Source organism: Seriola dumerili, unplaced genomic scaffold (assembly GCF_002260705.1).
Source record: "Seriola dumerili isolate Sdu_G_001 unplaced genomic scaffold, Sdu_1.0 BDQW01000191.1, whole genome shotgun sequence".
In the NCBI taxonomy this organism is placed as follows: domain Eukaryota; kingdom Metazoa; phylum Chordata; class Actinopteri; order Carangiformes; family Carangidae; genus Seriola; species Seriola dumerili.
In genome coordinates, this window is record NW_019174446.1 from 7,776,529 (window position 1) to 7,799,690 (window position 23,162).

The following is a 23,162-nucleotide window of genomic DNA, read 5'->3' on the forward strand; positions in this document are numbered from 1 at the left end:
ATACACATCGTCTTATAAGCCTATTAAGAATTATTTTAAAAAGGTGCGCTGGAAATGTCTTTACTGAAGGACAATATATCCTTTGAATATGAGACTATACATGGACATTTCATTTATGTTTTTTCAAAAAGCTGAACTGCTGAACAATCAAATCAATCCTTTAGCGGTGCCTGAAAAGACTACTACAGTGGCATTCATACTGTATGATAAAAATTGTACCATTAAGATGAATAACCATTTATAATCAATTCTTCTGCAACCACAAATCAGTTACACAGAATACAGCTGACAAACAGCAATATATTTAGAAAAGCTTTAGAGAAAGAGCAATTTCGATGTAGGAAGACATGGTAAAATAAAAGTTATTCAATCTTCCTTTATGCTAGCAATGCCCTTTGTGATTTGACTGTGAAACGCTAAACTGCATCACGGTCTCTGAATGTATGATTATCAGTGAGGCATGGTTTTTGTGACATGCTTGTTAAATTAATGTTTCCCTTATGCATTAGTTGGAATTAGCCCTGGGTGTATGGGCAATCAGTGACTTTTGGAATCAGGTTTGAATAAGCTCAAATTAATTATAGCCTGCATTACCCAGATAATTGGTTTCTTGATATTGTTATTTCTTTGCCTTTCTCTGCATATGCCAAATGCCTGAACATTTTTGTGCTTGAAACAACAAAACTGCTGGAAAGTGGGTGACCTTTTAATAAAGTATGAAAAAAACCCATTAGAATTTCTATCGCTCACCTGCTATGCTAAATTAGTTTTAGTTTAAAGGTCACATTTGTTTGTTTGCTAAAAATACATACCGTATGGGTAGAATGACCAGAAATTTGCATTTTTTTCAACAGGGAAGGAAAATAGACACATGTCTGGAAAGGAAAGCAATTCCATTAAGATTCCATCTGGATGGTAAAACAAATGGAACCACAAAACAAAAAACTGTGGTTATATTTACCACAAAGTATGGATAGGGCAGGATGCAAGTTTGCTGAGTATAAAACAGCTTAATGTGTGTTTGTTTGCTTTAAATACAATGAGTTCAGGAAAGCATTGCACCCTGTGAACAGGAGGTAAGTGACACGCAAGTTTGAGCACAACTGATTATAGCAAAATTCAAAATTATTCTTTAAGCATTTTGTCTGTCTGTCTACATGACAGTATAGGTTTACTGAATTGTAGTGAGTGAAACAAAGAAAATAACTTTTAGCAAGTTATAGTTACCAACTCCAGGAAGTTACTGGTCCAAACCAGAAAATATTCCAGCATGACCCCTCTCATTAAATTGCAAATTATAATTTTTACATTGTTTTTTGTTCAACCAAACAAAATAAAACATGTAATCAGTGAGTTTCAGCTTCACCTTTTGATACAGTCAGTCTAGCAGTTTCCACTCATTAAGCTTTAAGCTAAATTGGCTGCTGGTGGTTTTAGCTTTATATGTACCTTGACAATGGTATTTCTCCTCTCCTCTAACTCTTGGCAAGAAAGTAAATAAGTGTACTTCACAAACTGTTTAAGTATTCCTTTATACCGAGTCCTTGTGTAAATTCTGTTGTTTTCCTTATAGTGCCGGCCAATTATACAATAGTCACATCACTAATTAACACATAATAATTAGTGCTTAATTAATGAATTAATTGTGTTAACTTGAGGTACACGGATGTGTATGTCCATATTTTGTGGATTTGTGTAATTCAGTGTTTGCTCTTTTGTACATGCATGTGAGTGGTACCGTTTAACCACACTTAGGTCTGATCTATGGTGCCTGATAAGGGCAAACACATTGGAATGGCACAAAACACTTCCACTAGGAGAAAACGTGCTGCAAATTCAGAAAAAATGCCAATTCAAAAATACATACGAAAATACAAAACAAATACAACAATGGAAAAGTGCTGCAAATGAAAAAACGTCCTGCAGGAGGCCAAAACAAATACACTAATAGAGAACATGCTGCAAATACAGAAACAATGCTAAAACAAAAACGCACAAATGCAACAGAAAAAAATACTGCATATCCAGGCAGCGCCACAGAAGTTCTCCAGTCCTCTAGGGGGTGCGCTAAGAGGAACAGCTTTAGCTGTAGACCGCATATATATACATAGACGCTGCATTGGCCGCTGAAGCGTACATCAACGTCACTGCTGTTATAGCCTAAACCATCACAATTATAAGTAATTGGAGACAAAACTTTTATTTCTACTCCATGTAGATCATAAAGCATTAAGTATAAAACTGACTCACTTTAATCAGTTGACAAATGAAAAGAACACAACTCCTGTTTACTTGTATTTGTTTACAGGCCAGTTTTTGCTCCTATATGGTGACAACTGAATTTGCAGCATGTTTCTCCTAATGGAAGCGTTTTCGGCCATTGCAGCATGTTTGCCCTTGATGACCACCGTACTGATCACCTTACCTGCCACACTACTGGTTCCATGTGATCAGCTGTTGTGGACAGGCAGACACTCAACACAATGGTGTGAGAGGCTGAGGTCAGGGCACTGGCGATGATGGCGTCCCGCATGGAGAACGGCAGCATAGTGTAAACCACAAACACAATGAACAGGAAGAATGACACCTGTGGAGAGAATGACAAAGAAGATGAGAGCGATGGATAAACAAGAAAAGAAAATACAGACAGAGATAAAATCAGTGTTGACAGTCACTGTGGGGAAAGAAAACCATGACCCAGGAAGTCTGAACACTATGAACACTGCTTGTTGAAGTCAAACTTATTTATGTACGGCTATTAAGTAAAGAACAAAAAAACAGGCCCTCTCTGAGAGGTATTTGATATAAAGAGACTCACTGACAGGAGAAAAAGGAGGAAAGGACATATAATACAATAAGCATATACAGTGTGAATGCTGTGTAATAAATAGTCGACCCATTACAACATTCTCAGAATCTCCAGTTTATATTAGCTCCCTTGATTTCTGGAAGCAAAAATGGGGACAATCAGCTCTAACACTTCAAACCTGACACCTTCAATGCAGCACGTGTAGCACTTCCCTTTTTACCCAAGCTACACACATACTTCTTTAATACGCGTCCTGCTGCAGGGTTAAAGCAGCTCATCTGCTGTTGTGCATGGACAGAAAGAGGCCAGTGTTCTGTTCTGCAGCCAGGTGCCAGTTAACCTTTCTTGAGTTATTTGCAGGGCCAGTGGGAAAGTGGGGTTAGTGTGTAGGGGGCAGTGAGATGGAAACAGGAAAGAAAAGCAACAGAGCAAGAGGAGGAGGGGTGACTAAAAATGAGAAAAAAACAGTAGTTCCTCTGTTTAAGCTTGGGTGACTAACATACAGTTCTACACTTATACTTTCTTAGTAGCTAACTAGTAAATGTAAATAGTAGCAAATATCAAAGGACAGTTGCCTTTAAGAAAATGCTTAATTAAAATTATGCTCAAATGAATGTGTCTTCTGCATTTGCAGACCTCTTGCTGCTTCACTCCTGATAAACATAGGAAATATTTTCTAATTAGCCGAATAATGATCATCTGTTGCAGGCATCTAATCTTCTAATGGTTTAGCATGTTAAAACAAAATGCAACCATTATATTCAAGAGTGTTTTTATTTTCACTGTAGTAAGTTTCAATATAATGCAGTATTAGTGCAACACATGATACATGGAAGGTACAACACATATTTTTAATCATAAATAGCTTTTTAGGAGCAATTAAAACCAATTTATAAATTTCTTTTTGAAAGATCATAAATCATAATGATCATCATAATAAAATCAATGTTTTTCAAGCATAGATAATTTCCGGCAATTGGACTGTGCTGTAAATTGTGTCTTTTGATGAAATTCTGCTTTTGGTTGCTCTATGATAGCGTGATCAATAGGGAAGCAGACTGTGACTGTTCCTCCAAGAACAGAAGAGCAGAAGTCAAGAGAAGTGGAGGTCAGTATGATGTACCAGAAAAGTAAACACTTCAAAATGAAAACTGAAATAGAATTAGCTGACAACTGTGTTTTTATTCTTCTAGTCTAACAATAGGAACGATTTGTCATTCAAATTGTCATTTAATTCATTGTATAAAAATAATGATTATATATCAAGTCACTGACATGTTCATATTCTTATATATTTTATACTTTTGTTGTAAGTGCAGGTCACAGTACATTTAATGTATTATTGATCAGTATACAATTTACAAATGGCATAACTCTGCTGTATCACACCCATCATGCTGGAGGAGGATGTCACACAGTGGCCAGTATAGTATGATCTTTTCATAAAATACCAGTATCACCTTGATATATTGATAACCTGATATATCACTCTACCCATAATCCCCTGCATGACTGCCACTGGAGAGCAGGTGCAATCTTTTGCCCGTAATTTACTGGGGATGAAAAAAAGAATCAGAACAAAAAGAATCCCTTTCAACAAAGGTTATGTTAGGCATCCCCTTATTCAGTTGGCTCATCTTTTAAGTTTGTTTTTTTCAAATCAACTACAATGAAAGGCCACTCAAAACATAAGCCACCATTTGATGATTAGCTGAAATGCTCCAAGTGTTATTTGGCTGAAATGGAGAAGATGGTCCCAGCCTTTTCTTTTAAAAAGGCATCATGTCAATTGTCCTCTTGAAACACTGAGCACAGTCATTACAAAATCGATCTAAATATTAATTCCTGACAATTAACTAAAGTACTTTGTATTAACAAGATCATCACAGCTCTTGATCTGCTGTAGAGAGTAAATATTTGTTGACATATTACGTTACCAGTTATACTCCAGTTTTTATACGACAGTAAATGACAAGTGCTGTCCTGTCAAAAAGAATCCTGAAGGCTTTAATGCAACAATAATGTAGTACTTCTTAATGTCTCTCAACCACCACAAAAAAAAAGAACAAAAAAAAAAAAAAAAAAGCTTATTACAATTATTTCCTACCGACAGAAAATTACGACTACTTTTTATTCCTAGATGAGCAGTTGTAGTGATGGTTACTGCTGTTATTTTCTGCAGTATTTACAGAGCGGGAACAGGTACTGTAACCTGGACCTTCATACAGGGAGCCCATGACTGATGCTGAATGTCTTAAACGGTAAGGACAAATATGTATAAAGTTATCGCACTAAAAACAGATACAGGTATTAAACAAGTCATAATTATTGTTAATTGTTAATGTTCTAGTGACACATAATTTCACTCAATATGAAATTAGATAGCCTCCACCTAAAGAAATAATATATATACAGTGTGTGTGTGTGTGTGTGTGTGTGTATATATATATATATATATATATATATAGCCCATGAAGTGTATAATCTGTTTCCTGTACACAACAAAGGAATGGCTAGCTTTTTAGACCACCTGAAATGGCTTATTTCATTGCCAGGTCTGTGCCTTTTTTTCCTCTGTGGAACAACAGTATTGATGAGACAGTCTATAATCAGAGGCAAACTACTTGTCAAGATGAGTAACCTCTGATTTCTAGAGGTCCATTGGAAAAGGCACATAGTAAGCTGCCAGTGCACAGTATCCTGGCTTCTTGAAGTCAACTTGAATATCTTCGTAGTCTGTAGTGATTTGTCTCATCTGCTGCATTCACATGTTACCACCAATTTTCCTTATTAGTTATAGAACAACTATGGCCACCAAACTGTATCGCCCCCTCAGCCCAACCTTCGCAACAACTGTCTCTTTTTCCACAATCAGTGGAGCTTATCTTTATAGATCTGCAGTCTGGCATTTCCATTTTCCCTTCTATTTAAGCCGTTTACATGACTGCATAAACCAATAGCTCCCCGTAATAATCCCTTCTGCATGACAGAAAATATTATTTTGAGTATCCAGGGAAAAGGCTTTTTTTTTTTTTTCTCAAAAGCAAGGCTGGTGCACAGATTTGAGTCCAACAAACATGGCACTGTGCTTGTACCTCTTGACAGCTTTGCAACTGCAAGAATCATTGTTTTAATGGACTGTCACTATGAAAACAAAAGTATGTCTAAAGTAAAACAAAACGGTTAGTTGATTAACTAATCAATCAGCAGAAAATTAATTGGCAACTATTTAATAACTGATCATTTTATTTTTCAAGCCAAAAAGCCCCACATTTGCTGGTTGATCACACAATATGTAACATTCTACTACTATGGGGTCTCTCAATCAAAACAATAACAAAAGACAGAGTTCGATGATGTTGTGAAGCAGTTATTGTCATCACCACCATTGCCATCAATGTAGTCAGCATCTCCCAGGTAGAATTCCTTCAGTTTCAAATTATCCACACGGACCTCCGCCTTTTCAAAACAAAATCACTGAATAAAGAAGTTTCACGTTAAAAATCAGTGGATGGGGCTGCAAGCGTTTGCTCACCTCATTTCTCTGATAACTTAAGATCCAGTCATCCAATAGTTGCCCAGTTAACATAATATAATTAAATAAATAAACGGCCAAGATCTAAAAACTGTATCGTAAAATTTATGTTTAGAACTGGATAAAAAGTGAACTTATGGCAACTTCTGGCAGACAACCACCATTCTGACACATGTGCAAAGGGGATATGACACTATGGACAAGTGACCAAATTTAAAGTACTGTTACACTGAAAGAAATTACAGAAATGTGATGAGTTGATGCTTTTCTTTGTCTTATATGATATATAATAAACTGAAGATTTTTGGGGTTTGGACTCTTAATCAAATAAAACAAGAAATTACAAAAAAAAAAAGAAGTTTGATTCATTTGCTCTCTTGTTTCTTTGTGTTGGCCTCTGCAGAAAGCAGTTGCGTTACGGCAACCCAGGAAAAAACTGTTTCCAATCTCCCTATGCCACGGCCTGACCAAGCCTTAATTGGGCACAGTCTTATTTTATTCTTACAATGTCATGGCTCAGTAACGCTGGCAACAAGAGTGTAACCATAATGCAAACATAAAGACAGAGTGGAAGCCTTTATGAGGCAGTCAACTGAGAAGAGGTTGCAGGATTAGAAAAGTAGGCAACAATGATAGGAATTCAATTGTCCTGTGCCAACATTACCAATCTGGCAAAAAGGAGAATGGTAAATAATCATCTTTTTATGTGTGGTGAAATGAATAAACTAATCACGGCTGTGGAGAGGTTTTTCAGGTGACCAGCAGAGGTGAGAACACTAACTAGGGGTGACCAGTCTTGAGACGAAAGTTCCCAAAAAGAAAAAAAAAGGAAAAAAAAAAAAAAAGACAAAAATGTAAACACGGTGGCAGTATTCCTGATTGTAGATCAGAGTAGGACTTCATTATTACAGTGGCTGCAGTGTTTCTGCGGTGTAGCAACTGTAAAAATGTATGTATCAAAACAGAACTAAAAAAGCCACAGTAAAACAAGAAGCACCAGATCATAAACATTTTCTCCTGTTTGTTAATATCCATTATGTCAAAAGAAAACATTAATGTACTTCTTACTACAAGAGAGAGATGCTAATTGCTGCTAAATATCATCTAGCAAGGCAAAATAATATGCTTAAGAGTCCAGAAAGCCTTCTAAATGACTGCTCTGAAATCCAATGCTGCTAACTCAATCATGAAACTGTATCAAGGATAATGGAGAGGCTGCTGGGGAAAATACACCTGCTGAGTTATCCTGTAAACTTGATACTTGACGCAGTAATAAAAACAGTGATGGGCATTCGTCCTTGTGGTTAATGCAAGCACATAAGGACCCTCTCCCTGACAATTAAGTGGACAAGGCTTTTTGTGGTCCATCATGGTACAGTCAACTCTGCCTCTACCCATGAATCAATTCCTTGATAATGACAGTGAGGAGGGTTTACAAAACAAATTATAGAGATGGAGTGTCCGATTACATCAGGCTTTTAGTCTACAGTCTGTGGCAAAGATTAGTTTATAGGCTAGATTTACAATGTAGAGCCTGTGTCTATATGAGCTTGTACTGTGTGTGTCAGTCTGCTAAACCCTAAAAAAGACAGAAATGCTCATCTCTACTTATACTGACTAAATGTAAGTAAAAAGATTTTTCTATAGTGAAGTCGCAGAATTAAACACAGAAGATAAGAAATTCCTTGCTTTGTAATTTCAACAAATCAGTCAGGCAAGTCATCCTTGATCTCTGAGATAAAGTAAAATGTTTCACACAAAAATTAAAGACTTTTTTCAAAACTTTAACCTGTTTTAAGAAAATTACTCCTCCTATTTAAATCTGTCTGCCTTCCTCCCTTATCACCTCTCTATTTGCCTGTCTTCTCTATCAGTAGCTCCTGTCCTACTTTTGCCATCTACCCTCCTCTTTACTATTTTATACTGGCAGGCCTTTTCCTTCACCCCAACTCCCTTTTGCCCACCTCTGCTTTAAAGGCTAATGAGGCTGGCTGTATACTCACAAAGGAGTGTGTGTGTGTGTGTGTGTGTGTGTGTGTGTGTGTGTGTGTGTGTGTGTGTGTGTGTGTGTGTGTGTGTGTGTGTGTGTGTGTGTGAGAGCGAGAGTGTCTGTGTATGTGTGTGTGACTGAGAGACAGTGAGGGAATCAAGAGAGACAGAGAGGAGGAAGGGAGGAAAGGAGGCAGGGTCCAGACATCTCTCAGTGAGGGGTAGAGACTGGACCACACAGATAAGCCCTTCTCCTCACCGTCAGCAAAGAGAGAGGACTTTGTGGGGAGAGGATAAGCATCCAATTGATTTCAGGTTTGAAAATGGAAATTATACTGTATACAAACTAACTCGGGGAGGGTGGTTGCAGTGAGCACAACAACAGCTGAGGAAAAATTCTGAGCCTCTGTGCTATTTCTTTTAACTGACAATGTACTGTACTGACAGTGCAGTTTGTATTGTAACTATATCTTGTTCTCTCACTGTCTCTCTTTGAGGATGTCAACACAAATAATAGTTATTTTGGCAGCTGACTATGACCCCTATGTGGGGAAGCTGCTTCATGCCACTAGAGTTAAAAAAACAAACATATGGAGCACAATAAGGAACTCAATTAGTTTTGTCCAAACCGTAGTAGAAACTAAACTAAATTATATTAAATTATAAGTGCCATCTGGACTCAAACTGTTTGGATAAGCTCCACAAGTCATTTTATTTCCTGCAGTCAAGAAGTCAATTTAGCTTGTTAGCAGGCTTTATGGAAACTAATATGTAATGACAAAAAGAATAACAGAGAGTGAGGGATATTTCCAATACTGTAAAATGAAGCTGCAGGAGGACTTACTAGGAGGTGATCATACAGTTTGTCCACCATCGTTTTCAGACAGTTCCTTCCCCTATGTCAAGTATAACAATGGCTTCTATTTAGGCAATGGTAATTGACAACAGAAAAGGTGTCCTATCAGAGCTGTCCTATCAGAAGAATGCACATTAGTACGTCGAGAGTAATACAAAACAATGTGTAACACAGTTAAGAAAAGGGTAAGACGTGAGGACAGCTTATTAAAGCTGTGGCAGCACAGAGCCTCCACATCACGCTGCATATCCCTGACCTCACCTTCTTCTTAAAGCCAAAGTGTTATATTTGGTCACATATGGTCTACTAGTCTTATCAGCAGATTTTTAATTATATGAAACGTTTATTACCTACATGTATTATGGTGTCATTTTAGGTCAACCATGTGTCTAAACAGATGCTTTATGTGCTTTTTTGTACTATATTAGATGGCATTCGTTGACAGTAACAGTCAAAGGTCATTATCATGGCCAATTTAACATGGGGATAATAATACAAGAAATACAAGGCAAACAGGAATGCAAACAAGAACTTTCTGTTACTTATTGAAAAAAAACAAAAAAAAAACAAAAACAGCACAAGCTAATTAAAGATGAAATAATGCCGTCACTGATTAGATAATGCTGGAGATATATATAAAAAAAGAGAAACTGGCCATGTTGCAGAAAACTTATCATCCAAACCACATTTTCACACACATTGAATGACTACTGCATAAATATTGAATGAGATTTTCAGGTAACACTGACTGCTGGACTATGGTAGAAGTTGCATGGTAATCCTTGTGCAGTGGTTGCAAAATTGCTCTTCTGTGATCAATCAAATTAAAAGTGTATACAGTGCAGAGTCTATGGGTATAGAATATTTCAATAAATATTTAATGCAACCCTTTTCTCCTGAGTGTCAGCTGACTTTGACTTGCACAACAAAAAATCAAGTGGGGGAATAGAGCACAGTTTCTCATCTACAGAAATAACAGATACATAAATCTGCTGTAGGAAAAACATGATGATCACATCCTGCATCATAAACCACTATCATAAATGAAAGATGAAGCTTTCAACAGGTTTTAAGAACCTCAGCATATTTCCTCTCCTCATTTTCTTTGCCATGTATTCCTACATTCTCTTCATGTCATGTAGAAACCCTACAAGCCACTACAACCAGTTTGGGGTATATAGTTAATTTGAAGAGCCCTTGATGGGCATCTCAGTGTTTATAGGAGTTTATAGGATTTTCATGACTTTTGATTAGTCTACCATATTCTGTCTGACATTAAAATTTACCTAAGCCAGCTGCTTTCTTTGGCATTAGTGCCCAGTCACACAAAAAATCATCACAACACATTTCATGTGTGTGCCCTCACAAAATGGGTGAAGGTAACAGGACGTAAACACAGTTGATTCAAGAGAACATATTTGTATCATCCACTTCTGTCTCATGAGTGACAGCAAACCATGCCACATTTCTTTTGTGAAGCAATTTATATGCCAGTAGAGCAGGAGTGAACAATGAAATTTGAAGGGGTCAGAGGCTCAAATTTTATGCATAGTTCAACCAGAGTGCTAGGGGGCAAAATTTATAACAAGCAGCAAAAACCATAAACAGGAAAGCAGGAAAATTCAGAGAGAGCATTTCATTAACATGGTGCACTACAACTGAACCACAAACCAATCAGTACCAGCATAAAAGCAATACGATACAGAGAGATCCTAAGATATCATTTATCATTTCATCCTGTCTCCATCTCTCTGTCCTATTTTTCTTTTGCACTCTCCACTCACCACATTGCTAGCAACTTCTCTATCTAGCTGTACAAGTCATTCAGTTATCACTGTTGTCTGTTTTTTTCATGTGACTACAGCTAGAAACATTTTCATCCACTGACAAGCAACAATGTATGAAAGACATGGGACAAAAGCCATCATCCTTAATGAGCTTAGGGCTATACATGACAGGTGAGGCAGTGGGAGGGCATAAAGCCCTCCTTCTAATCACCGTTTCATTCCCAACTTCTCATAGCTACCTCCTCCTTACAGCACAGAAAGCATTTAATTAACTCAGACTTTTACTTTGCCTTCCTTCATTTCTTTTCTAAAGCAGACATCCACTTAGCAACTGCACAGTAACACCAGGGTGGCTACGGACTCAAAGACTTGGTTATTAATATAATTGGCTGATAAGCAAATGCTTAGCATGCTCCAAGTCCAGGGTTACAAGTGGAAGAACTTAAACAGCAAGGAGGGCAATACTTCAGGGTTGAGATATAAAATGGTTTGTGGATTCAATTCTGTTGAAACTCCATGTCAAAAACCTTGTTCTACACTTACATGGAAACTATAAGCTCTTTAATCTTATTAACCAAATAAAGAAAATGTAGGGCTGCTACTAACAATTTTAATTGTCAATTAATGTCACAATTATTTTCTGGATTAATCTTTAAATTATTTTGTCTATTAAATGTCAAATTAAAAAAAGTAATGGCCAAAAGATTTTCCATATCCTAAGATGATGTGTGCAAATGTCTTGTTTTGTCTGACTAACAGTCCAAAATTCAAAAATAATTTATTGTATATGACAAGGAAAGCCAGCAAATCCTCATCCTCATAAATCCTTCATTTATGGCACAGTGCCAGCACGTGTTTAGCATTTTTTCTTGAAAAGTAAATTTCAGTCATAAAATCATCATTTTGTAGTACTACTGACAGGTGTAGTGTCACATGACTTAATTTTCAATGCCAAGCATTGTATAGATGTGAAAAATTCGAGTGCGATCATAAGATGCCCTCTAAGCCTGAGAGATATGAAAAACTATTCCTTTTAGTACAGTCATTAGTGTGTCTCAGGGGAGGCTTAAAATTCACATTCAGGCTAATAGAATGCTAATACTGTTTTCATTTATACCAGGTTGTTGGCAAACACAGGATATACTATATATTATTTAAAGCTTTTTCATTAGTGGCTGCATAAAGAGATGTGACTTACATTCATTAAAATGATACCTGGAGTAGGCTCTCTGGTTTCCAGAGTGGTAAATGAGATGAAAGTATAATGAAAATACTGTATACTAAGGTGGAGCAATGTGAGAACACTAATGAGTCATTGCAGTGTCTATAATATGGCAGCAAGCCCCTAAAAACACAAATACAGTGCAGAGCCAGTCAACAATACTGTCTCTTCAGATAAGTGTTAACATGACTGAGATGCAGCAGTCAGAGAGCAGTAATGGCATAATCGCCTGACATTTTCAGTCAGCAGAAGAAGGGAATAAATAAAGTAACATATGAATCAGTGCATTTTTAGCTACCTCTTTGTGATAGATGAGTCCACACTAGACATTTGTCTTGCCAAGTACTGTTGAATGAGTACAGCTTTTACATGATGAAGACCTAATGTACTGTGCTGTTTTCAATGAGCCCTATTGAAGGATGCATAAGGCTGTAGCAATGAAACTGCTGTTTGTTCATCTTGCCACATTTAACTGCAGATGTAATGTTGCTACAGAGTGTAATATACATGCCATATTGGGATAAAGTATACCATTCCTGAAAAGAATTGTCAAACATGTCCAAGAGACTACATCAGTAATTTCTAATACACAGAAAAACGTAATTACATTTCATTAAATCTCTTGTGCTAATGCTGCAACCTGCAAAAATATTCCATAAAAACTTTATGGGCAAACTGCTGTTAGGTCAACAGTATTTTTTTTTTTTTTATGTATTCTGACTCATATGGTGCAGCGTGGTACTGAGAGGGCCACATGGGACATAATCAGCCTACATTGGTGCCCTAAGAAGCTTGAAAAATGCATGGACAAAAATAATGTATTGATTTACACAAGTTGATTTACAGTGGTTTCACACAACACATCTGCCAGGCTTTCCTTATAGCAGCTGACTGCACTTTTCCATCAATATGACACTGATACATGAGCTGTTAGTGGCTTTCTACTCAAACAGCAAAACTATTCCATGTTGCTGCTTTCATACATTTATGTTGACTGTCATATGCTGGGATAGCAACCAGGTCAAACTAATAATAAAATGAAAGGTTTTGGGGTGGATTACTGGCATCACATCACATCACAACATTCATGATCTTTGACATACAGTCTGTTATGCTGTCATTCTTTCTCAATCTACCATCAGTTGTCTTAAAAAACAGTATATGGCATAATAACAGTGACAACATATTGCAGCAAATTGTTCAACAGTAAGCCATTCAAAGACTTTCAATTCAATCCTACCAATAACCTAACCTCAGATTTCTTCTTTATGTTGTTTTTATTCTTCTTCTTTATGCTTTTTAATGACCAATGATTGGTTAATCAATGTCTATATCAGCTGTTTTTTTTAGTTTTCTCAAGTGTTTTCCATATCGTGTATGTGATTTTATTATTTATTTATTCAATTTGATTTTCTCTCTTTAGAAAATTTAGAGGAAAGTGTTAAATAAAAACAATGAATGACATTTGAACCATGACTGGTTAAATGGTAAATGACTGGTAAAATGATATTTACAATAATAATCAAATATTCTTTTTAATTACATAAATAAATGATTAATATTGGTGAACCTCATGCCATTAATGTTTTAGTGGACAGGACACCGTCTCAGCTGTACCTGTGGATTTGAAGCCCATAGATCTTATATGTTATAGGTTTGTTTTTAGTATGGACAAACTTCAGTAACAGTTTTTACCCCATTAGTTTATCATTCTGACAAAGTCTCTAAAGAACCTTTACTTTTATTTACTGACACTGAATAGAAGCATAAAGGGAACAAAAGATGTCAGATAGCACTCAACCATGTGTGTGATCAATACAAAACTTAAAAGTCAGCCTGTTTTAGAATGTAGGTCAGAAATCACAACAGATGAAATAAAAGCTTAAGGATATTCTTTTTCCAAGCCAAGACATTTTAACTACACTCTACACTCTCTCATCAGAGACTAAAAGTCATATTTGGTCTACAGACCAGCTATATATATGTTTAGGTATTAGGTAGAATCCCAGTAAAGAAATAATAAAAAACGAGTGAATAAAAGCCAAGTCAAATATGTAGCTTCTCTTGCTACCAGATTTGATGCTGTTATCTGGGGGGAAATGTTGTCAATGTTGTATTTGTGGGGTTCTTTACAGTCGCCGACAAGGGCAAATGCGCTGCAACAGCCCGAAACAAATGAAAAGATGTGCTTCAGGAAGCCAAAACAAAGACATTAACAGTAAACACACTACCAACACAGAAACAAGGCAACAACAAAAACACAAAATCCCCCAAAACAAATGCAACAGAAAGAGTCGCTGCATATTCAGGCCGGACCAGAGACAGTTGAGAAAGGAGACGGTTCACTTTCAATTATTTCCCGTAACTGTGTCTCGTGGGTTTCGCCACCTCCCTGCCCCTTTAGGAGACCAGCAGCAGGGCTGAGTCTATTCATTCCAATGGGAGAAGTGAACGTGATCACAGATTATGACAGATTCTTTGCCCCCACTGTCACCAAAATAAATACTGAATCCATTTTCCTAAAGCCACAGATCTTCTGAACATTCTGACATCAAAAGTCCACCAGTCAAAATAAACAGACTGACAGATCAGAAGAAAATTAACTTTATTCGAGACTTGTCTCCGTCACATCAAGACACTGGAAACACAGATCTCTCTTCTCTCTGTCAGTTCTGGTTTCACTGCTGCAGCACTGCTGATGTCGCTTTCCAAACATAGAAGTTTAGAGGGACTTATATTTGAAACCATGAATTAAAAGTTTAAACTGAAATAAAACTTGTATTTATTTACTTAATAATACTAAAACAGAGTATTATTAGATCGATATGATCTTGTACTGGATTGCTCAGATATTAAGATGGCAAAATCAGGTGCAAATTCATACTGTGTCTAGTTTTGTATTTTGTTGTTATGTTTTGAGATGAAGAAGCAAGCATGACCACAGCCAGTTAGAAGACAGGAAATGTATCCCATTTTATACCATTGGCGCTGCATGTAATGTGTTATCTTCTGTATAGAGTATCTCTGGTCTGGCCTTTCGGGTCGACGCTCAAGCTTATGGTCAAGGTGTTTCACTTAGCACTCCCCCTAGAGGCGTAGAGTATTTCCGTTGTGTTGTCTGATTATGCAGCACTTTTTTCTGTTGCATTTGTTTTGGGGGTTTGTGTGTTTTTGTTGTTGCATCGTTTCTGTATTTGTAGCGTGTTTACTGTTAAATTCTTTGTTTTGGCTTCCTGCAGCACGTTTTTTCATTTGCAGCACGTTCCCGTTGTTGTATTTGTTTGTATTTTCGTATTTGTGTTTGAATCTGCATTGTTATGAAATTGCAGCTTGTTTCTCCTAGTGGAAGTTTTTTGGGCTGTTGCAGCACGTTTGCCCTTGTCGGCCTGATCAAGGTACACATATGGCTGGGGTTATCTGGTTAACTTTCACAAATGCAAGCACAAAGTGCACTTAAAGCCAATTAAACCCTACAGATGTTGTCATTCACCACAGGAGAACTCAGCAGAAAAAAGAGCAAGTGCATGAAAGACGAAACATGCATGGTTTGTTGACATACTGTAAATTTTCAAGAGACAATCCTTCTTGGGAGTGACCCATGAACTGTACCATATATTCAAAGTTGTCATTTCCAATCTGTTGTATTGACTTTTACTTAAGCCACTAAATTTCTCACAAAGCAATCCAATAAAACTGGGGAAACCCATCAAATAAAACATAATGTACCACATGTTTGTCTACAACAAATGAATTCACCACAGAATACATCTGTGTCTTACCTGATCCCATGGACAGATGATCCCACCAGAAAACATAAAAAGGTAACCCATGGCAACCAAGCAGGCCCAGATGACCAGAGAGAAAATGCGTAGAAGCTTCTTGAAGATGGACTCAATGCAGACAAGTACAAACACAGCCAGGAAGATAGCCAGCGCCGTGGGCACAGTGATTACAAAGGCCACATGGTCCTCAACGTTCTGAAAAAGAACAGAATAAAAAAAGTAGAGCATAAGAGAGAGACAGTGAAACACATGAACAATTTCAGAGAGAGGGAAAGAGATATGAAATTTATAAGAGAAAAGAGGAATAATTAGAGAGAAAACTAAGTTTGCCTGAAAGAGATAAAGAAAAGAATAACACATAGAAGACAGATTCTTCTCAAGGGGGCATGAAACAGGCTGTTATAAAAAAGCCACTCCCCTAGTTCTGTCTTTTCTCTTCAGTGTCGTGAAAATACAAACAAGCAAGGCAGACAGGTGACACACCCAGAGAAGCTTTTTTAAACACAACAAGGTGTCACTATAATAACCTTCTTTTGCTAGATGTAACCTGAGAGTGATAAGATGAAACAAATGCCCTTTAGCTCTGTACGTCTTTCAGTGGCTTTAACTTTCTGGTTGAGCCACAAGAAAACAAATAGACTATGAAATACCATATCTCTACAAAATATAAAGGAGGGTCAAAAGGTAAAAGTCAACATGAGAATATTTCAGGTTTACATACTAAAATCAGGGTTATTAGTCAACTTAGGCCTGCCAGGAGTTTGGTGCAGCTCAGTTTGAAACCTAAATAGATTGGTTTAACCACCAGAGACATCTGTTGGTTAAAATGCTCAACCACCCAGCCTCAGGTCGACGAAGCACAGCCGATGAGCACCTGTCATGCCCATCACTGAGAGCGTGCTGCGAGCATGCATGTTCTGGGACTGGACTTATTTCACCAACCTCAGTACAAGTAGTTAGTATAATGCTGTGGGCAGCTTTTCCAGTCATCCTAGAAAAGAAAAAAATACCACCCATCCTGTTGATGTCCATTATCTGTGAGTGAAGTATTCACTTGATCTGACAGAGCACGCTGTAGCACAGCTCCTAGACGACTGAATGCAACTGATTATCTCCAGAGAGTTATTTTGGTGGGGATATGACTGAAAATACAGATAAATCAAAAGGGTGGGAAACTCAAAATACAGTAAAAGGTAAGAATAGGATGATAGAATTAATGTAAATGAGGAATCATATTTAAATGATTTAAGTTATGTATTCTTCATACCTTAGACTCAGATATCCTACTAAACAAATCTGTCACTTTGGAAGTCCATACACAGCATCGTTTTCTTTTTGTAGAATACTTTGTGGTATATTTTGAAATATTGATTTTCATGGCTCAGTAGAGGCACATTTTATATGCTTTCTCTATTCTTATGAATTGCACTCTCGTTTGTACCCAAGTACCTTAGTTAGAGTCGTTTTTTTAACAGGGTCTAAAATAAAAACATCAGACAAATGATTGCGCACCACAACATGTAAAATCATCAAGTATAAACCAGGATATTATAGTCAAACAGTTAAAATGATTTAAATATGGTTTGTGTACAAACCAAGGATCATATCCTCTTTTCAATACACTGCTGTAAAAGTGAAAAAAACCTTTACACTGAACTGAGAACATTTTATGTAGTGAGGAAAAAAGCCTAAAAAGCCCCCAGTGTTAACCAGTAGCAAAGTTGAAGCCACATTCATAATGGATTTGCTGCTGCCTTTCTGAAACACACTTAGATCTGAAAGTTCTAATAAAAATTTCAGGAGTTTCTTAAAGGTGGATGTAGGAGGATAGCACATTGAAATGAGTCGTTTCTGCTGCTTGCCATTGCCAGGCATCATCCCATCAATGCTTTTCCAGGGGTGTGGCAGGGGATGGAAAAGGGTCAGGATATAAACGCGTAGTGCAGATGTGTCACATCCTCATTACCACATATGAATGTGTAGTCAGGGAAATATGTAAAACACACTGACATCAACAATCAAACTTAGAATTCAACCCCAAATAGTCTTGTGTTTTATTGTTCAGAATGCCCATTCCAGCTTTAATTTACTTTATATCAGGGCTGGTAATTTGCTGACTCTCACTCATTAAAAAAGGACCTTACTTCACAGGGATGCCATTTCCCTACCCATGGAGACTGAGCTTTGTCTGGTTTCCCCTTAATTTTTGATCTTTAAAAGCTCCAAATATCCACAGTGTAAATTACACCACATTAAAATGTATTATCATTCATGCTTTAAAATGTAATAATTTGTAAGTCTATTCATTGCAGGCAGTATTCACTAAAAACATTATTTATCAATTCCATCATTTGTTCAGACATGTCCAAACCAGCTACCTGTTCTTTGGCCAGCCTATCTCATAGTGCTTCTCTTTGCACTTCTCCCAATCTTCTCTATCTCTCCCTTTCTCTTTCTGTAGCCCCCCACCCCCACCTTCCCTCAATCTCGTTCTCATGCACACAGTCAATGCACTGGGACAGGAGAGGATGTGTGTGCCTGCAGAGAGCCACAGAGAGTTTGTCTCGCCCAGAGCAGAGCTCCAAAACAGCACAGGATTTAGGTCAGCCAGCAAGCAGAATGAAGGGATGATAGGACACAAATAAAAGAGACAGACAGATATATTAGGAGGTGAGAGATGACACACGCATGAGAATGGAGTAAAATAGAGGATCATGGAGAAAAAAAACAAAACAAGGAAACTGGAAAGGTCATGCCTATACAGCACAGAGAGCAAAAAGAGGATGTAGGACAGACAGACTGAGCAGTGGCCGTACGGGGAAAGACATTTACTGAAATGCTTATTTATTGTGACCCCATTAAAACACTGCTACCAAAAAGTGTAAAATTATATTTTAGAACTGATTGTAGGGAAATACTTTCAAAACTTGAAATGTCAAAGTCTGTCTTTTTGGTTCAAGAGCATCTATGTCTCAAACACTACATAATGTTTTAGTTGCTGGTTAAATGATACATTAACATCTTATCACAGTCTTAACGCAAATTCAGCCAGCTGGATCATATAGTAAATCCAAAATGATATTATAACTGATGGGTACAAACACCAGCTGTGGCTGATGTAATGACTCAAAAGAATGATAAATAGAGAAAACGTTGCCAGATTTAATATGATTCTTCCAAAGACTGTTGTCTCTTCTAATCTTTTTGATAAGGGATTTCATTTGTTGACTAATTAGGCATTTAGTGATTGTGTTTTGTCTTGAATGATTGTTTTGATTGCAAGGAAATGGAATGGCTGGCTCTCCAATCACTGATGTTACTCATCATCTTCTGGTTATAATGTATGTTACAGAGCATGAAAACAACTTTTCCATGCAAGATAACTTAAGTATTCTGTTTTCATTCAGTTTTGTAGGTTTTGCTGAAAGAGATAAATGTTCCTATTAATTAATGATATTCTAATGAGTATTGTGGGATGCAGTGAGATGATTTGTGCCCGTTAGTGTTCTCTCTGTCTCACTCCGTCTCTTTCAGTGTGTTTTAAACTAAACCCTTCTTAATAGCAGACTCAGCAGACAGGGAATGGGAGAGGCACTCTCTTAATGCAAAAATGTAATTAAGTTCTTACAAGGCTATATTAGAACATCCTTTAAAAATCAACCATTAGATTGTGTTATTATATCATTAAATGTTTAGATACATATAATCAGATAGGTTGTTAATAGTAAAATACTAATAAGACAAAATGCTTATTTACAAAATTTTTAACTCAGAATGTCTTTTTATTTTACAGAGTACCTTGAATTCACTGCATTGAATTTTTCAGGCTTTTAAAGCAAAGATAATCCTGTCAAAATAGTGACAGAGGGAAACAGATCTCCTTTCTGTAGTTCAGTCAACCATGAGCTCAGACAATAACTAAGCCCCTTATTCCCCCCTCACTTTTATCTCACCCTTCTCTTCACATTAGTGCTGCGATGAGGACAGCATGCTGTGAGAGTGTGCATGTGCATGCATATAGGTGTTGCACAAGCACGTTTTTATGTGTGAGTCTATGAGAGAGGGGAGCCCATGTATTGACAAGCCAGTGGCTTGAGTGTGTCTGTGTCTGAGCGTACATATATGTAGAATGTGTGAGAGCCTGCAGTGTGTGTGTGTGTGTGTGTGTGTGTGTGTGTGTGTGTGTGTGTGTGTGTGTGTGTGTGTGTGTGTGTACCCACGTGCCTACATATACCTGTCCACGCTGTTTACAGAGCTTACATTTGATGTGAATTTTTGTACACATATCGTTGCAGACACACAACACGTGTCGGCATGCAATATATCTTGCTGGAGTATAATGCCATATATGTTTGTATGGTCTTGGATTTTTTTTGTACTTCTTTAATTTGCATAATGCATGTGTGTGTGCATATTGTGAATGAGCAGCTTACCAGTCCTGAAGCAAAGAAGACAGTCAGCAGAGCCAGGCAGGCTCCCATCACTATGAGGAGCAGAAACACAATCAGTGGGTGCTGCTGGCTCATACAATAGTAGGACTCATACAGCCAGTCCGGGGACCTGTTCCTCTTCTCTTGACCTCCTCCTCCTCCCTTATCCCCTTCACCAGACTCCCCTGCCCGGTCCAGGAGATAACGCTTCCTCCTTATTGCCTCTTGCCACATGGATCTTGGAGTCGAAAAGGAGGAAGAGGAGGGAGGGAAACCAGAGGAGGTGGTCACTGCTGAGGTATTAGTAGTTTCCACCACAGATGAGGAGCAGTTGCTCTGTTCCACTCTCCTGCTGTTGTTGTTCCTGTTGGGGACCCTAGTGTGAGAGCTCCTAATGTCCAGCGTATCCTTTGGTTCCTCCTCCACCTCCTCTCTTAAGTCCTTCAGGCGGAGACAACTGAAAGCTGAGGCTGAGTCTGAGTCAGAGGCAGCATGTGCTGGCCGGAGAGGTGGCAAGAACACACCAAGGGTAGAGCGCAGCATCCTCCTCTTTCTCCTCCTGCCAACATGTTGAAGCGGGAAATGAAGGGGAGTGCAGAGACTGAGTGCTCTTTAGAGTGAGAGAGAAAAGTGGGAGGGAAGTGAAGGGAAAAGGGGAGGGAGCGAGGGCTAAGGGGGAGGGGAGGAAGAAAAAGAAGGTGCAGCAGCAGGGGGAAGTCGGAGAGTATGAGAAAAAAATAAAAGTGGAGAAATTACTGGACTGACATTTAGGCAGTATACATTATGTGATATTAATGCCATGTAATTATTTGACCTGAGAAACTGGAACACAGAGGTTAGGGAAAAAAACAGTGATTGAGCTTGAGCTCAATCACAGCACTCAAGTTTGCATCTCAATCTCAGAGAAGATGATTTTAAGAACTGAGAAACTACATCACACTTTACGTTTTTCAATCATCCCATTCCCTCCCTCCTGCTCTCTCCCTAACAGTTGGATTGTAATCTGCCTGAAGATTTGTCAAAATAGCTATGACAACTTGAAGGTGAACTGGTAGCAGATGTACAAAAATAGAGCTACAGCACTGAATAATGGCCAGAAGTTCTTTTGCAGAACATTATGTCACAGTGAAGTTGACCTTTGACCAACTGGATATAAAATGTTAACACACTAACAATTTTATTCTTATATACATAATTGATCTATACATTTGTGAGTAATGGCCAAAACATTGCAACCTTGACCTTTGACCACCAAAATCTAAGCAGTTCATCCTTGAGTCAAAGTGGATATTTGTGCCAAATTTGACGAAGTTCCGTCAAGACGTTACTGAGATATCACATCCACGAGAATGTGACGTACAGACAGACGACTGGACAACCCGAAAACAATATGGCTGCAACCGGCGCAGAGGCATAAAAAAGGGACACAGACATTGGATTTGCTCAAATATTGTATGCACACACCTGAAAACACAAACACACACACATACTCTGCACACAATACATGATCAAAGTGGTGGTGGCCAAAGTGCTGCTTTTGTAAAGATGCATAAGTGATAACTTCCAGATTCCTCTAATCCCCTCTCAACATGAACTACCTCATTTAGGTGCTAAGTTTATGTTGCTGAAAAATTACCGATAAGTCCACAAAGCAATATATTATAATTGTGCAAATTAATATTGATAAAGAATATTTAAAGGCTTGTTAGAGTTGTCACTTGTGTGTGTGAGCTCCTTCTAGGCCAGTACATTTATTTTGCAACCTTCATTAATGTAATTAAATGGGTGGACAGTCACTTACATGCTGTCAACACAGATTCATTGTCTGTGTTTGTACCAGGATGAGGGGCAGAGCATGTGTTTGTTCTGTTATTCTATTGCAATACCACCTTGGCATCAGCTGGCTCTCCTATCCTATTAAATATCCCATAACTTTTATCCCATAATTCTTTAAGGTCTGTGACTACTTCCAAAACATTATTCCAATAACTAAAATTTAGCCACTATCTTCAAATTAGTATGGGTCAAAAGTACAAATCTTTGTTGTCAGATTCTACTAGGGATTAGTAACCAATAACTGGTTCCTCTTTGGATCCGGTTCCAAGTTGGTAAAATAACCAGATTCCGTAGGAAATGAATCCTTTATTTTATCTTGTATTCACATTCTCTGTTCAGTTGGTCTATTTTGCCTCTTTAGGACACTGCAGGCACCAGCTCATATGTTCCACAGTCAATAAAACTGCAAAATGTAATATAACATGTTATGGTAAGAAAGGATTTTTGATAACTTCAGATTCTATGACCTGAAGCAGTGCAACAACAAGTTCCCCTTCAGGTAATGTTAAGTGCATTGTGCGCACAAAACATCAGTTTATTTATTGATATTCACTAGATGAAGTAGAATTAACATTTTTTTGGCTGTGTTGTTTTTGGCTGGACCACAACAGTAAGACCAACCCTATAAATGCAAATGTCTATCAGACTGAGTGATCAAGTTACACCATTGGTCGGCTGGTCGACTCTTGGAGTTTCCCCATTGGTCTGTACTCTTTCAAAATGATTTGGTGTGAAGGAGCAGTATTAAAAACATGGTACCTTTGTCACTAGATTAACCGAATTTGCAGTCCCCTTTAGCAACAGGGCAAGCCCTATAATGATGACTGTCCATGAATGACTGACTGACTCAGTCACTCACTGATTGAGTGATAGAGTTGACTGATCATAGTTCCACCATTGGTTAGCCAAATGCCTC

At 37.8% G+C, this 23,162-nt stretch overlaps 1 protein-coding gene across 1 annotated transcript in view; it reads right to left on the bottom strand.

Annotated features, from left to right (window-relative positions):
- LOC111227902 (adenylate cyclase type 2-like) overlaps positions 1-20,878 on the bottom strand; it is a 60,689-nt gene extending 39,811 nt beyond the window's left edge. The window contains exons 1-3 of the mRNA XM_022753643.1: positions 20,414-20,878; positions 15,978-16,175; positions 2,426-2,587 (exon numbers count right to left, since the gene is read on the bottom strand). Of these exons, the coding sequence (XP_022609364.1) occupies positions 2,426-2,587; positions 15,978-16,175; positions 20,414-20,644 (591 nt within the window). The 5' untranslated portion in view covers positions 20,645-20,878. The remainder of the gene's footprint in view (positions 1-2,425; positions 2,588-15,977; positions 16,176-20,413) is intronic.
- Between the last annotated feature and the right edge of the window lie 2,284 nt (positions 20,879-23,162).